Raw genomic sequence first — 16,816 nt, forward strand, 5'->3', positions numbered from 1 at the left:
GCCTGCTAAAAGAGACCAGGCGTTGCCTGAGTTTTAGGAATTGTTATAAGATTTAAAAAAATAAATAAAAAGAAAAAAAAAGATATTTATTTGGTTAAATCAAATGCAGTTCTGTTACGCTTTTATTTTTTCCTGGGGCAATGACACGCCATACATCCATGTAACCACTGTAGCCAGTCCCTGCTTGGCCATATGGATGTACAGCACATCATTGCTGCAGGAAAATACACTGGCACTGTCAGCTTTCCCAATCTGTGCCCTGGGTAAAGAGCTATCTCTCCCGGGACCGTAGCTCTTTACAATCAGAAGGGCGTCCCTGACACTCTGTCAGGTACGTCCTTCTCCACAGCAGGGCCTATCGCGCTGTACTGTGGAGCGGGGAGGAACGCCCCCTCCCCTCCTGATAATACTTGTCTATGGACGAGCACTGTGAGCAGAGGGAGGGGGCGTTCCTCCCCGCTCACACTGTACAGTGCTATAGGCGCTGCTGTGGAGAAGGACGTTCCTGACAGACTGTCAGGAACGCCCTTCTGACTGTAAAGAGCTACGGTACCGGGACCGATAGCTCTTCACCCGGGGCACAGATCGGGAAAGGCGACAGTGCGCTGAATTCAGCAGTATATAGAACTGCCTGTGCCCCAAACCATGACAGGTTCTCTTTAATATTGTCTATATGTTCAATGTTCAAGTACATTGTGATGTATAGTTATATAGATTGATAACTGTAGTCACATATTGTGTATTCCTTTATGTCTACTGTAGGGCTGCTGTTGCTTGTGTGGGAGCGTTTTATGAAAAGATGGGCAGGATGCTGGGAAGCTCCTTCCATGAAACTGTGAATAATCTCTTAAAGTCTCTTAAAAGTGCAGAGGTAAGTGCTGTGCGGCTGCCTATCTGTTCAGTGGTATGTTTTACTGTGTTTAGATTGGAAGTGACAGCATTCTGCGGCATACATTATATGACACATGCATCCAACATGGATCCAACGTCTTTTTTGGCAGGATGCCTAGCATTGCATACTGCACTATTCTTTCTGTCAGATCTACCAAGACTGACTTTGGAGGCTCTGAACATTGCTTAGCCCTTGTTAAATGACATCGCCACCTTGAAGTGTGCTGCAGTATCTGTCCTAGTTTACTAAGTAAAGCAATAGAAGATTATTGGCTTCTGTACAGAGATTCGGCTCAATATAAGTCTTATATGGGGATTTTGGGTTCTATGTCCTGTGGTGTTGTCTCCCAAGACCTGACCCAGTCTTCTAGGAGCCCTTCCGCCTCCCTTTTTTCCATCCTTTATGTAAATGTTCCTTTCTTGTGCAGTTTAATACAGAGTGAGTATGTTTTTAGAAATGAAAAAGCAGCTTATAAATACATAGACTTTTGCTGGTTCAGAAATCCGTGACTGATCTTCATATTGCCATATCACAGGGTCGAAGTGAAATCCTGATGAGCCTGCAAAAAGTACTCAGTGGTCTTGGAGGAGCTGCAGCTTCTAGTCACAGAGACATTTACAAAAATACCCGATCCCTATTGACAGACAGATCTATGGCTGTTAGATGTGCAGTCGCCAAGGTAAGTAACTGCTTTCTTGTATCTTCATATATAGTCTTAGGGTTTCCCCATGTAAATGCAAGAGAGAGACAGTATTAGAGCCTGAAGGGCCCTATGTGATGGTATGTAGCAAGCTAATTCTGTGACCTATAAATGTAATTTATGTAAATGGACCTAGAAATGCAACATATAAAGGGGTTAGCCACTTTCATTATACTTTTAGACACTGTGTTTGCAAACCGTACATAATAGCACTTTATAAAAATAGGTGTCTCCCATGTCTATGACTGTAGAAATGGCTGTTGCAACGGCTTTCCTTGTGAAACTGTGTCCAGATATAGTCATAGAGGAAGAGTCTTGTGGCCCAGCTTGTCTATCAGCAGCCCCATAGACTAACTCCTAGAAAGCTAGTGCATGTCCAGGGTGCCTGCAGTGTTAGTCAATGGGATTGCTGGAAGACATGTCGGGTGGCATGACAATATCAGCAGTCATGTCTGGATACCTCTTCTCTGCTAATGCATAAAGAGCCGTTGCTACAGATATAGGAGATGCCTGAAAGAACTTTTAGTAGGTTATGTTATGTGCTGTTTGCATTATGGAGCCTGTGGAAGTGGCCAACCCCTTTAACAAGACTGGTCAGTCACTTGTTGCTTAAGGACTGAAAATCTGTTTAGCATTCGGCTACATCAGTAAAGGACAGGCATCGTTCTGGTTACCAGTCGTGGAAAAGATATAATACCCCATGATAGCGTCATGTATCTGTGAAATAATACCATGTGATATTTGTGTGCAGTGCTTGCTGGAGCTTCAGAGTGAAGCCGTCTTCATGTGGACAGCAGAGCTGGAGAATGTCGCCACACTGTGTTTCAAGGCACTGGAAGGTTCTAACTATGGGGTCAGAGTCGCAGTGTCAAAACTCCTGGGAACTGTGATGGCTACTGCTTTAATGCCAAAACAGGCAGCAGGTAGGTGATGGTTATGCAATCGTCTGTTACAGTCATTATTGTAAGAATCATCCTGTCTACAGAAGTCGCTGTTGGCTTTCATATCTAGGTAGATAATAAACGAAGGGATGGTATGTCGGCAGTTTCTATTTCTATGGATTCACAGCCAAGTACACTCGCTCAGCTATTCCCATAGAAACTAATAGCGAGAGCAGTGTTGGTATTCACATCCTGGAGGTGGAGGCCAGTTGAGCCTTGGCAAGCCTTACCATTTAACTTGGTCAATCCACAGTAATCTCATGTGCCAGCTAATTGCTGGGCGGCATCTTTAATGGCTGTTGTTTTACATAACCAACCAGAACACATCTAAATACAGCTCTATTCTGTTTGATCACTGCATAATACAGAGAAAATCATAAATCTGAAACCCAATTTCTGTAGAATCTCTTATTTGACAGTGAACCTTGCAATTATTAAAAAATAAATAAATAAAATAAGGTAAGTCTATTCTGCTAGCTAACAGGACCTTGCCATTGGTTACACAACTTGTTACTATCCTGTGATTCACAATGAACCTGTTTAGAAGGCCCAAAGAGTCTGATATGATATGCAGTCTGGGGGATACCCAAAGACCTTCTAGAGGATTCATGATAGGTCTTTAATCGTTGAACTGTCTGCCAGCCCTATATTCATTCAGTGCTTTACTTATGTTACTAAAGTGATGCGTCAGAATGTGAAGAAGGCCACATTAGAGGAGGTGCTGGAACTGATGGCAACTGGATTTCTACGTGGGGGTTCTGGATTCCTTAAAAGTGGAGGAGAAATGCTAAAAGGTGGAGGATCTATTAGTCGAGAAGTCCGAGTGGGTGTGACGCAGGTTAGTGAAATACTTCCTGTAAGACAGTGACACTACATTTTTTGCAGAAGAATAAAAATACCTTTAGCATTCCTGAGAAGTGTTTTTAGCCAAGGAGGTGTATGAAATTTGCAATAATTTTCTAATTTTAATAACCTTTATAAATTCAGCTCTCAGCTGCTTTGACAACCAACAATTTCAATAAAACCAATAAGGGAGGAAAACTTTTCAGAAAGTGAACGTCAGATGTGACCAGGCCGTTTGCGAGGTTCAATGCCCATGATCAGAGTTGTCTGTGACCATAAGCACTGCTGCCAGGTCCCTGCTGTGTAAAACATGATCCACCATGCCTATACTAGTGCAGTGCATGCTGCGAAGGGGTATTCCCATGACGACTGTTCACTAACCTTCAGGCTGTTGTGCTTTCTTCACTTCCTGCTTTTCTCGGCACATTGGTGGGCGGGGTTTCACTTGCACGGGATTGGTTGTAAATGAATTACCACAGTGTGAAGCTGATGTAGAGGCTGATGTAGCAGAGCTGGATTTGAGTGAGTTTGCATTACATACAGAAGTAACGGACTCCCTATCTCAGCCCTTATCAGCCAAATTCAATTAAACCGACTGATAAGAGCTCAGAAATCCCGGAGCTCTCACCTCCCCTATCTGAGAAGCTGCGCTACTTAGCAGACACAAACAGCTCAGAGCTGCTCCCAGCCCCTCCCCCCTGAGAGCAGGCAGCTACATCACTAGACATTTGAGCAGATAATCCCAAGGGCCATAGAAACGGAGTGTAAACAATGAAGTGAATAAATTAAGATAGCGGCCAAACAAAGCAGTATTGATAAAGCAATGCATTTAGGAAAAGTCTTAAATCCACATAAACTAGCAGTATAGATAGGATCCTTGTGATGGGACAACCCCTTTAAGGGTGAAAAGTCCCATATGTATTAATACAGCAACAGATTGCCTGTACAGGCTAAATTATTGCAAGCTCTGCTTCCTTTGAAAACTAGCCAGTGCACCCCTCCATCCAGTGTACAGGTAGGACTTGTTCCTGTTCCATTTTCCATGAATAAAAATAGGAGATTTAGGAGAAAAACAGCCATATGAGAGACTTAGTGCTGAGTGAATACACCAATGTCTCTGTTAGACACTCTCCTCATGATCCGTAGATATTCCAGCAAACAGATCCCAACCAACTTTCCGAGCTTTCATGGCATATCTTGATGTTAAAGAGAAAAAGGATAGCGAAAAATAATGAGAAGAAATAAGATGAAATGAATAATATTTGCATCTGTTTCTGTTTCCATCTCCCTTTTTTATAGGCATATGTGGTCTTTGTCACAGCATTAGGAGGGCAATGGTTGGAGCGTAATTTTGCCACATTTCTCTCTCATGTACTTGACCTTGTGTCACATCCTCGTGCTACACAGACGCATGTGGAGGCCGTCTACTCCAGAAGATGCGTGTCTTTTATTCTAAGAGCCACGGTGGGTAGTTTACTAGGGGAAAAGGCTCAAAATGCAGCGGCTAAAGAAATCTGCCAGGCGATCAGCAAACAAATGAAATCTGTTGGTAAGAAATCGATAATGTTCTCATTTCTACAGCTAACTTTCTCAACAATAGCAGCTAAATGCAGTATTCCTAACAATGGACCCCCACACAGATTAGTACAGACGCGTCAAGCCCCCACATACAATGTTGCATCCACCATACCAATTAGATCTATACACCAGGCATTGAACACTGTTTATTTTTTGTCACTTTTTTGCAGAGGCGGTTGTAAATGATGCCAACAATGAGAATAAGATTGGCACTGCAGATGTGTCTGCCAGTCAGCATGTAATGGTGTGCGCTCTGCAGGAGCTGGGAAGCCTTGTTCAGAGTCTGAACTCCACTGCATCTCCTCTTATACAGGAGCCGTCCATAGGTAATAGATCCATCCTATGTATATGTATGTTCTATGGTGCTTTGTACCATATATGATATTGATTTCATCTCTGTTTAATACATAGGGCTTCTGGATACTGTCACTTCTGTACTTCTTCACCCCAGCATGGCGGCAAGGCTAGCAGCAGCATGGTGCTTACGTTGCGTTGCTGTAGCTCTTCCATTTCAGCTCACTCCACTTTTGGATAGGTGCGCAGAGAGACTTAATAATCTTAAGAATTCACCCGAAGCTGTTAGTGGGTACAGCTTTGCTATGGCTGCTCTGCTGGGAGGTGTCCATCAGTGCCCACTGGGCATTCCTCACTCTAAAGGAAAGGTAAGAAAGTTGCACCTAGCCCTCTTTCTATTGGTTCCTATTATTGTAGATTCTACAATCTTGGGACAGTTACTTCTGTATTTTAATTTTTTTATATATTTGTAGTAGATCCTCTGCCCATTCTTGAAATTTTTCAGTAAATTTCTCTGATAATGCTTTGGGATGCTAATCCAGTCAAAGGAGGATGTCTAAAGACTTATTATTAGGGGCCGTTCACATCACTTTTTGACCATTAGTTTAACTGATCATTTTTATGAATCCAAGAAATGGATGAAAACAGATGGAAACTGATGACCATCCATTTACATAGTCAGGCTACATTCACACGACAGGGTGCACACCAAGGGGGGACCGATCTTATGAAGCCTCAATGTTAAATACAAACTGATCTGTTTCTGTAGGACATGTTTGTGTCCCAAATAAAAAAAAAAATGGACAAAAACTGATCCATATTTATTTACTCATCAGGGTTCATTCACATCTGCGCCCAGGGTCTCTGTTATACAGGTTTCCGTTTCCTGCCCGAAACTGGGCAGGAAATGGAAACCTGCAGGCATTTTTCAAACCCAAACCCGGAAACTTGTCAGACTGTGTCCCTCCGTGAGCGCCCATGAGTGTTTTGTGCACAAACCGCTCACCGGCACTCATGGAGGGACACAGTCTGACAAGTTTCCATCTTTTGCCAGTTGCCATCTGGTTTTAGCATCAGTTTTTTGTATGTATAAAGGTGATCAGTAAAACGATTGATCAGAACGTGATGGGAATTGGCCATAAACAAACCTATTTGCAGTTAAAACTTTCCTTATATAAACCTATTTGAAAGAGCCGCTTGAGTCTGTTTATGGGAAGTTCAGTGATAGTCATCAGCTGAACAGACGAATGACAGCAGTCTCTTTGAATGAGCAACTTTATTAAAAGGCCGTTCAGACAGTGGAAAATGAAGAGGAGTTGTGGTGGATGATTCCTCTTCATTTTACGCCCCTCCAGCTCCTGATTGTGGCTTTCACTCTCTGATCAGCCCCATATGAATGACTGCCTTGTGCCTTGGGTTCTGTGGAAACATCTAAAAGGACACTTGTTTTTTTTCAGTGTCTTGCTTCAGTTTCTGCCTCCCATTGAAAACATTGATTCAGATCTGAAATTGGCACTGATTTTGGGGTATAACCGTTTCCAAATTCCACTTTGTGGGCATGCCCTAAACGACGCTTACTGTCAATGTCAGCAGCACATCTTCCTTTGTAAAGAGATTATCAATTGCCCCCATACTGTACTATTATCAGACACATATAAATGGTGGTAATGAGGCTGTGACTGTTGTATTGCATCAGTTATTGGCCAACGTTATGTGCAAAAAAAATCTGCCAGTCTAAAGAACCATAAGGGCCAGTTCCAGTCTTTACACGGATTAGAGCAAAGCTTCCTGCCATCCGTAGATCCGGAGTAATACTGCATTTACTGAATGCTTCACATCTAAAGAAACTGTAATTTAAAGACTTTGGAGCTGATTTATCAAAGGAAATCTTGCACTGTTTGGTTTCTACAGATTTTTCTTGCTCAATGTTTTTTTTCTACATATCTCCTTGTTGTATTTCAACACTGGTGCAAATCCCTACAGGTCAGATGTGGTATGAAGTTTCCAGGTGTTAATACGTGTGTACTTTATTTTTTCTATTCATACAGCATATTTCAATACAGAACTGTAGTTTGGATTTTAGACTCTGACCTTTTGTAAGAGCCTTGATTTTTGCTTTTGCAGATGGTGGTAAGTATAGCCGAGGACCTGCTGCGCACGGCATCCCAGAACAGCAGGCTTTCCCTGCAGCGCACACAGGCTGGGTGGTTGCTCCTCGGTGCTTTGATGACTTTAGGTAAGTGCACTTACAGCTCTAAACTAACAGTCAATGTATATTTATATAAGGGGTTTTTTTTCTTAATGATTTTCATACCTGTAGTACGTGATAACAGAACCTGAGTTAAATTTCCAGGTCCGTCAGTGGTGCGATACCATCTCCCTAAAATGCTTCTGCTGTGGAGAAATGTCTTCCCTCGATCCTTAAAAGAGTTGGAGGCTGAGAAAGCTCGTGGAGACTCTTTTACTTGGCAAGTGACCTTGGAAGGCCGAGCTGGAGCACTTTGTGGTAAGAATCTGCTATAAATTGGACTTTAACATCCAGCAATAAGGTTCAGGTCTCAATAGCCTCAGATTTTCCTCGGTTTAGGGCTCAATAGCATCTTCTAATTCCGTACATTGTATACTGGTTTTTCCCATTGAATGGCTTGGAGCTAAGATGTAATAGCTCAGCCACTATAGAAGGTATGGAGCCATGGATAGTACCAGCCCAACAGTAGCCCCCAATCGATCAGATTAGGCTATCCACAATAAAAATCAAGGGAACCCCTTTAAATAATATACTTTATCACGTTTTATTGTCTTCTTAGACTGATCTGTTACCCTGAGTTTCCATAGGAAATACTATGAAATTTTACCTACTATTTTAAGTGACTTAATAAGCCGTTTCTTTCTCTTGCTAGCCATGCGTAGTTTTGTTGCTCATTGCCCTGAGTTGCTCACAGAGGACGTGATCAGGAAACTAATGACACCCATTGAGTGTGCTATGACTATGATGTCTCAGTAAGTAAACAATTGGCAATTTGCTATGTTTTGTGTTTGTAGAGCACCATAAATTTCGGATTTTTTAGCCTTCCCAGCCCCAATCCTTGCAAATTATAACTACCATGCTGATGAATGTGTTTTGTATCTAAATAATCTAGATTCTCAGTTATGCTTTGACACTTAACCTGTGTTCTCTTTACCTGTAGCATCCTGTCTGTGATTAAAGCTCATGGTGCACATCTAAAAGCGAGTGCTGCAATGGTCCGTCTCAGACTGTACGATATTTTGGCGCTGTTACCTCCAAAGACATATGAAGGTGAGGGGATATCATGGTTCTTATGACCTGTATGTCCATAATGGCTGACATATATCATTATGTTTTTGCCATTAAAAGGACTTTGCAGTGCAGATATAGGGAAGGTGTAGCTGAGCAGATTATATAGAGTCAATATAACATGTATGTTATTCATGGATATTGCTGCTTGTTCTGGTCTTAGGAGTCCTGTCTGTCATTAATGGTCTTCTCTGTAGAAATATGCAGAGTAAGGCGATATCTTCCAGTCACTCAATAGGACCGCCCACTGGACTCTTAATGCCATCATAAGCAAAGGTTTAAATGAATCATTTATTAGTTCTACCAAAGCATTTCCCTAAAAACCTTCTATGAGTCTGCTCAGCTAATATTGCTATAGCAATGGTTTTTGCAGATATAGCAATATGGTTTTTGCATATTGGACGTTGTGTTAAGACTACTGGTTCTCTTTAATCCCACCCTTAAAGGCAATGTCCAGGATCAGGAAAACATGGTTCCTTTCTTCCAGAAATGGCATCAAATCTGTCCACAGGCTGTGCTTGATATGCAGCTCAACTCTACTGAACTAAATGTAGCTGAGCTGCAACACCAGATACAACCTAAGGACTGATATGATATGGTGATGTATCTGGAAGACAGCAACCATTAAAGCCCCTTTAAGTAAAGGGAAATGTTGCACATGTGGCACAAATCTGTGTTTGCTCATAGAATATCAATAGGTTTGATTATTTTTTGCCTGTTGGATGTTTTAAAGTTTGATAAGATTACAAAGAGTCGTGAGAACATTTTTGCACTAGTAGTTTGTGCACTTTAATCCATGATTTATTACACAACCGTGAAAATAACATATTCAATATGGCATTAGATTGCATGTAGGGTAAATCTTGCTCCTTGTCTAAAAACATCCAGATCCTCCTCACTGCCAACTTAGGTTTTGTTTTGGTGGTTAAGCAGCCAATAGGTTGGGGACACACAAGGCAAGCTTGCAGAGAGTTGGCCATGGCAGTCTCGCCACTGGCTAACACGCTGCAATTTACAGTAGTGGTGTATTGGATGAGATCTAAATAAATCCCAATAACACACAGGAGAAGAAAAAAACCCTCAACATGATGTGTCTTATGCCGTGGGTTTTTAACCCGCACACTTTCAAGCACTGCTATATGTTTTGCTGAAGAGGTTAAAAATTGGGCCAACAGCCTGACAAGCCATACTGAAAACCGGGAAATTTCAGCTATTTTTTGCCAATGGCAGGTACTTTATGGCCTGTCTGCTCCAGACATCCCAAAGTAGACCAGTGCTGGTTTGATGCTGTAACAAGTGTAAATCCAAGGAACAAAACTGTATTTCCCTGAAGTATAATGGTCTGCTACTTTTTTTAATGTAATTGTTCCTTTCTAGGTAACTTCAATGTGCTTCTACGCGAGCTTGTGGCTGAATTCACCTTAACAGACAATTCTTCCAATACTACGACATCTCTGCTTCGCTCCTTGTGTCACTATGATGACAGTGTTCTGCTTGGCTCTTGGTTACAAGAGACAGACCACAAATCAATTGAAGATCAAGTAAGAAAATGTATTCTTTTCATTAATTTTACAATATTTTCATTTAAGACTCAAGATAACAAGTGAGATATCCTTGAGTACCCTTGTCATTTCATTACACTGCATTATATTGTATTACATTACTTTGTGGCTTGCTTTTACTGACTCCAAGTCTCAGAGGCCTTCATTAACACTTTGGATGATTTTTCTTGTGAAGATGAAGGAGTAGAGACAGAAAAGGAATGAATATTTTATAATCCATGTATGCATAGTTTGTGTAATGATCAGCTTGTAAGGAAATTGTTGTATTTTGAATCTTGTTGTGCAGCTTCAACCTAACAGCGCCTCCGGAAGTGGAGCTCTAGAGCATGACCCCTCATCCATTTACTTGCGTATACCAGCTGGAGAGGCTGTGCCCGGACCACTGCCTCTTGGAGTCTCTGTCATTGATGCCTCGGTGGCTCTTTTTGGTGTTGTTTTCCCACATGTGTCTTTCAAGCACAGGTTAGTATGGCAATATAAGACTACACTAGACAGGTGTATATATGTGCATACCATAGAACTTAGAAGTCATCTGTCTTACCAGGGCTCTGGAGTTTGAGTCAGGGAGAAAAGTTACTGACTCTTGCTTCAAAATAAAGTCATTAAAGGGGTTGTCCAGTTTTAGCAAATAAATATTATTGTTTGTGTAATAAAAAGTTGTACAATTTTCCAACATACTTTCTTTATGCATTCCTCACAGTTTTCTAGATCTCTGCTTGCTTTTTCCATCCTGCTTCCTTCAGTAGATAAAAATTAGTCCATGGTCATGTGATGAGCGCACAAGTGCACAGCTCATTATAGTCACAGCACAGTAATCAAACATCTGCTTGGTAGCAAGTTGTGCACCTGTGTGCTCATCACATGACCATGGACTGTATCACATGACCATGGACTGTATCACATGACCATGGACTACATTACATGACCATGGACTGCATTACATGACCATGGACTGCATTACATGACCATGGGCTGCATTACATGACCATGAACTGCATTACATGACCATGGACTGTATTACATGACCATGGACTGTATTACATGACCATGGACTGTATTACATGACCATGGACTGTATTACATGACCATGGACTGCATGACATGACCATGGACTGCATGACATGACCATGGACTGCATGACATGACCATGGACTGCATGACATGACATGACCATGGACTGCATGACATGACATGACCATGGACTGCATGACATGACATGACCATGGACTGCATGACATGACATGACCATGGACTGCATGACATGACCATGGACTGCATGACATGACCATGGACTGCATGACATGACCATGGACTGCATGACATGACCATGGACTGATTTTTATCCAGCGAGGAAGCAAAATGAATTAAAAGCAAGGAGAGATCTAGAAAACAGTAAGGAATAGATACAGAAAGTATATTGAAAAATTGTATAACTTTTCACAATACAAAAACCCATTTATTAACCTCTTTAATTACATTTAAGTATATTATACATTTATTGGCATTGCATAATTATTTTGTTACATATTTACCTTCATAGGAATTCACTAGCACTTTTTTCGCGAATTAGGGGCATCTTTACTGCTTCTGATTGACTGTCAGCTACTTGTGGATGTCTGTACAAAGAAGATTGCTCAGATATTCTTCATGTCCTGTTTGTGCTGAATACAATTGTAACATTACTGCTTACGGGCAGTGTAAATGCTACAGACCTGGTATTATACAAGAGATTTTGTAACTATGATAATACAGTGTTGACATTTCATTATAATAAGACACTTGTCTTTGTTTTCCAGATTACAAATGCTGGACCATTTTGCGGAGTGCGTGAAGCAGGCGAAGGGAGTCCGACAGCAATCTGTGCAGCTCAACATCTTTACTGCTGTGCTCAGTGCACTTAAGGTACAGAGTTTTGTAGCGGTGTGGTCTATGTAGAATCCTTATTCTGCTTTTAATAAATTATATTTCTGATTTTTATTTTTCCATTTTAGGGTTTACAGCTGTCTCAAATCGTGCTAGATTTCCATATAATTTCATCTTTATTCATAGTACCGATTCTCCTATATGTTTCTCATGCATTCTCCCCCTACCTACTTGTACATTTCTTAGTCTGTCCTATATTTCACTTTAATCTCTACGGTTCAAATAAAACATAATACAGCATAGAATGAAGGGCATTTACAGTGTAAGAAGATTGATGTGTAGCCCCGTTATTTATACAATCAGATTTGTCTAAACCTTAATGTACGATTGCTGGAAGTTTGACCTCTGATCTCCCATAGAACCGGGGTCCAGAGTCTTCCATTCATTCTGTTACTTCTAGTAGATAAAGCTCTGACCATGGTCATGTGATTTACGGTCCATGGTCATGTGATTTACGGTCCATGGTCATGTGATGAGCACACAGTTGCACAGCTGGTTACCAGGCAGATATCTGATTACTGTTCTGTGACTGTAACGAGCTGTGCACCTGTGTGTTGATCACATGACCATGCACCGTAAATCACATGACCATGCACCGTAAATCACATGACCATGGACCGTAAATCACATGACCATGGTCAGAGTTTTATCCACTAGAAGTAACAGAATGAATGACAGCAAGCCGAAATCTAGAAAACCGTGAGGAATTGATACAGAAAGTATATTGGAAAATTGTATAACTTTTTATTATACAAATCATAACGTTTGTCTCTCAATATTGGTCTGGAAGTGGCCAACCCCTTTAACGTTGATATCAAGTCCTAAAGCTTGTCCATATCTTTATGCTCTTGTAATTAGGGACTGGCAGAAAATAAGAGCTCACTGGGTCCAGAAGAAGTACGAAAATCCGCTTTGACTTTGGTTATGGGTGCCCTGGATAACCCCAATCCTATCCTGAGATGTGCTGCTGGGGAGGCTTTGGGCAGGATGGCTCAAGTGGTTGGAGAGGCAACATTTATTGCCAGAATGGCGCAATACAGTTTTGACAAGTGAGTCTATGAGATCTGAGAGATGGTATTCGAAACATCACTATGAAATATTAGAATAAAAGTTTTATGGACACAGCACTGTGTTATATGTGGTGAAGGGAAGAATAACCTTAAATGGTTTGTCCAGAACCTGAAGTTAATTGATATTGATGGCCTCTTCATTGGATAGGTCATCAGTATCTGATCGTTCAGGGGCCAATACCTGAATCCCACCCCAATCACCTATTTCAGCCACCATAAACTATATAAAAGGTATACAGCCAGAAGCAGCTCTTTCCCTATTCAAGTTAATGGGATCAGAGCTGCAGTTCCAGTTGCCACCACTAGTGTGTACAAAGCTCTGTACACTGTATACGGCATCCAACTCGGTACACATAGCAAAGTTATGGCTCTATTAGATGTAAAGATTTTTTTAATGGGTGCTGATTACTTACAAAACACACCGATCATCACTCTTTCCTCACCCGCCTATTACACAGACTGATGTAGAGCACATGCGGGAGAAACAGTTGGTGAATTGACCTTTACCTGATATACATTTTGATTCTTTGCCAGGAGAACAGCCCCTATTACACAGTGTGGTGTGATGCCAAGCTATGATTTTCTGTCCCTCTTAAAGCAAAGGATCACAAAATGATCATTTGCGGCACTTTTAGACAGACTCATTAAAATGAATAAGCGTTCCTACAACAAAATAATTGGGACTATCATCAGGGCCTTTACACTAGATTATTCTTAAGCCACCCCTGACTTTACAGTATTACAGAGGCTAATGATGGTGGATACATCTGGTACATCTTCATACTGTCTAGTCTAAGCATCATTATTAGTTGGTTTAGTTACCGCCAAGCTGCAGCGTTGCTGCATGGTGTTCCATCTTAAGCTGTGCCCCTTTCTTGATAGACAAGTTGTCACATTACTGGTATATTCTTATTACTAAATATTCTAATGTATCTTACATCTTTTGATTTATAATTATATTAATTGATTCTTATATGATATATTGTGTTTTTTTGATAATTTAGGCTGAAGTCAGCGCGGGATGTTGTTTCCAGAACAGGCCACTCGCTGGCACTTGGCTGTTTACACCGATATGTAGGAGGAATTGGCTCAGGGCAGCACCTGAAGACGAGTGTCAGTATTCTGCTGGCACTTGCTCAGGATGGCACGTCTCCAGAAGTTCAGGTAAGACTACACCATATTCAGTGCTAGTATGCATGGTGCTTTAAGAATGTGTTAATAATTCGGTAGGAGAGTTACTGGTCCTGAATTGAGAATATGTTATTATTTATCTACAGACGTGGGCTCTCCATTCACTTGCACTGATTGTGGACTCAAGTGGCCCAATGTATCGGGGTTATGTGGAGCCAACACTCTCCTTAGTGCTTACATTGCTGCTGACTGTTCCTCCTTCACACACAGAGGTGCATCAGTGCCTTGGACGGTGTTTGGGTGCAATCATAACAACTGTGGGTCCAGAGCTGCAAGGTGAGGGATTAGAACATAGGATGCTTTGCTCATGTAACTAGTTGTTCATTTAAAAGTGGTATTCCCACTTTTAAATGGCATGTTACAAGGATAGGTTTGACCTATGACACTCTCATAATCCTGGAAATGAAGGGTTGCGTCAGCCCTTCCTGGTCACATTGCTGTTTTTGTGAAATGGGATGTAGATGAAGAAAACCGCACAGTGGTATAATAATAAATAATGTTGAGCGAATAGTATTCAAATCCCAGTTTAGATTCCCATAGGAGCCGGCCAGCGCTTAACCCCTTCATGATCGGCCGCTCCCATGCGTTCCTATTAGGATTTGGATTTGAATACTATTCACTCAACACTAATAATAAACTATGTTACTTTGCAGGCAATGGGCCAACTATATCTACCATCCGTTCTTCATGTCTTGTGGGCTGTGCGATCATGCAGGATCACTCAGACTCCCTAGTCCAGGCTGCGGCCATCTCCTGCCTTCAGCAGCTTCACATGTTTGCCCCTCGCCATGTCAACCTTTCAAGCCTGGTCCCTTGCCTCTGTGTAAGTTGCACATTCACTCAGTCAAACTTTTAACGCCAATATGTGAATATAGTCTAATACGTAATGATTCATGTTTCAGGTCCACCTGGGCAGTTCACATCTGTTACTAAGACGTGCGGCTGTAGCTTGTCTCAGGCAGCTGGCCCAGAGAGAAGCGGCAGAAGTATGTGAATATGCCATGAACCTGGCTAAGAATGCAGGAGACAAGGAAAGCAGTGGCATCAGTAAGTAGAAATGATCCTGCCAGTGATAACTTTTTCACGCTCTCAGTTTTATTTTTACCTAAAATTATGTGTAATGTTAAAATACAAGTCACCAAAACCCAGCATATCATCCCATTCTTGCAAATAGATAGGTTAGGGTCACCTAAGGGAGCCTTCACATTTGCAAAATACACATGTAAAAATAAGACTCCCATTGACTTCAATGATATTTTTTACACGTGCAAAAATACGCCTGTAAAATGTCATTGAAGTCAATGGGAGTCTTATTTTTACACGTGTATTTTGCAAAAATACACGCGCGTTTACTCCGTGTGAAGGCTCCCTTACTCTAACAGTGTTTTCCTCTTGTGATGCTTTCGATGCCGAGATTTTAATTTTATTTTTTTTATTTGTCAATATGCACATGAGCTCTTTAGTCACAAAGGCATTGCACCTTACCTATTTGGATCTTCAGTAATGCTCTTATTGCTCTAAAGAGCTTTTTTTTTCGACATGAAAAGTAATATTTTGGCAGTGGAAACAATGAGTCTCAAGGGGAAGGTACTATTCGATTCAGGTGACCCAATCCTTTCTATTTGTGGTGTGTTTATAGTTCATATATTGGATTTGTCTGCGTAATACTAGATGTGACATTTGACATGCCAATGGCTTCATGATTTTGGAGATGATTACTTGCAGAATGGTGCAGCCATTGAGTGGATGGAGTTTCAGACACAAGTGGTAGCCAGATCTTGTGGTTTTACCCTGAAGCTGTTTCTTCTACCAAGTTCTTCAGCTAGGTGCAGAGGATTGGCAGTTGCTGAATGTAAACCATGTTTGTATGGGGACCATTCTATGTTTCCTGTCAGTGATTATCAGCAACAGCACAGTAATACTGCAGTTACTCCCATAGAAGAGATATATAAATGGCGGCAGCTTACCCGGGCAGTACCAGCTGAGCACCAATTTCAATGGCCAGATTTGCAGCGATGAGCTGATCACCCAGGCTGGCTTAAAGGGAACCTATCAGGGCAAATTACCGTAGGACACTAAACCACTGACAGATCCTTATGAACCAGGAATTTCATGCCCCATACTCCCTATGACTGTGCAATTCTTCAGTGAAGCCAGAGGAATGCACCTCAGCTTTAGTACAAGTTTGCTGGACATTCTACCCATGCATAGTGAAGCTGGGGTGTACGTCCTCAGGTTCATTGAAGAACTGTGCAGGTGCTGGGAGCACCTGAGATGAGTCCGATGATTATCATACACATCTTCTAGGTTATTTAAGTGGATGCATGGGTGGCTTGCATAAGGACTTGTGGGTGGTTTAGGGTCCAAAATCAACCTGGCAAATTTCCTTTCATTTCAGTTGTAGAGAATCCTGCTGAATTGATCTAGTCAGTGGTTATTTGAGGATCCCTTGTCTAAGATCTCCAGCAATGTAATATTCTGAGATCTGTAGCTGTGATTTATAGCA

General features: G+C 41.5%; 1 protein-coding gene across 2 annotated transcripts in view; it reads left to right on the plus strand.

Moving 5' to 3' along the window:
- HEATR5B (HEAT repeat containing 5B) overlaps positions 1–16,816 on the plus strand; it is a 43,489-nt gene that overhangs the window by 5,591 nt on the left and 21,082 nt on the right. For both annotated transcript variants that reach the window (XM_075267459.1, XM_075267460.1), the window contains exons 4-22: positions 763–871; positions 1,428–1,571; positions 2,344–2,515; positions 3,214–3,371; positions 4,676–4,925; positions 5,125–5,280; positions 5,366–5,616; positions 7,373–7,484; positions 7,602–7,754; positions 8,149–8,248; positions 8,437–8,546; positions 9,942–10,105; positions 10,413–10,588; positions 11,923–12,028; positions 12,908–13,098; positions 14,124–14,283; positions 14,397–14,586; positions 14,964–15,133; positions 15,213–15,357. In XM_075267459.1, the coding sequence (XP_075123560.1) occupies positions 763–871; positions 1,428–1,571; positions 2,344–2,515; positions 3,214–3,371; positions 4,676–4,925; positions 5,125–5,280; positions 5,366–5,616; positions 7,373–7,484; positions 7,602–7,754; positions 8,149–8,248; positions 8,437–8,546; positions 9,942–10,105; positions 10,413–10,588; positions 11,923–12,028; positions 12,908–13,098; positions 14,124–14,283; positions 14,397–14,586; positions 14,964–15,133; positions 15,213–15,357 (3,017 nt within the window). The remainder of the gene's footprint in view (positions 1–762; positions 872–1,427; positions 1,572–2,343; positions 2,516–3,213; positions 3,372–4,675; positions 4,926–5,124; positions 5,281–5,365; positions 5,617–7,372; positions 7,485–7,601; positions 7,755–8,148; positions 8,249–8,436; positions 8,547–9,941; positions 10,106–10,412; positions 10,589–11,922; positions 12,029–12,907; positions 13,099–14,123; positions 14,284–14,396; positions 14,587–14,963; positions 15,134–15,212; positions 15,358–16,816) is intronic.

The sequence above is a fragment of the Leptodactylus fuscus genome, chromosome 3, assembly GCF_031893055.1.
Source record: "Leptodactylus fuscus isolate aLepFus1 chromosome 3, aLepFus1.hap2, whole genome shotgun sequence".
Lineage (NCBI taxonomy): Eukaryota > Metazoa > Chordata > Amphibia > Anura > Leptodactylidae > Leptodactylus > Leptodactylus fuscus.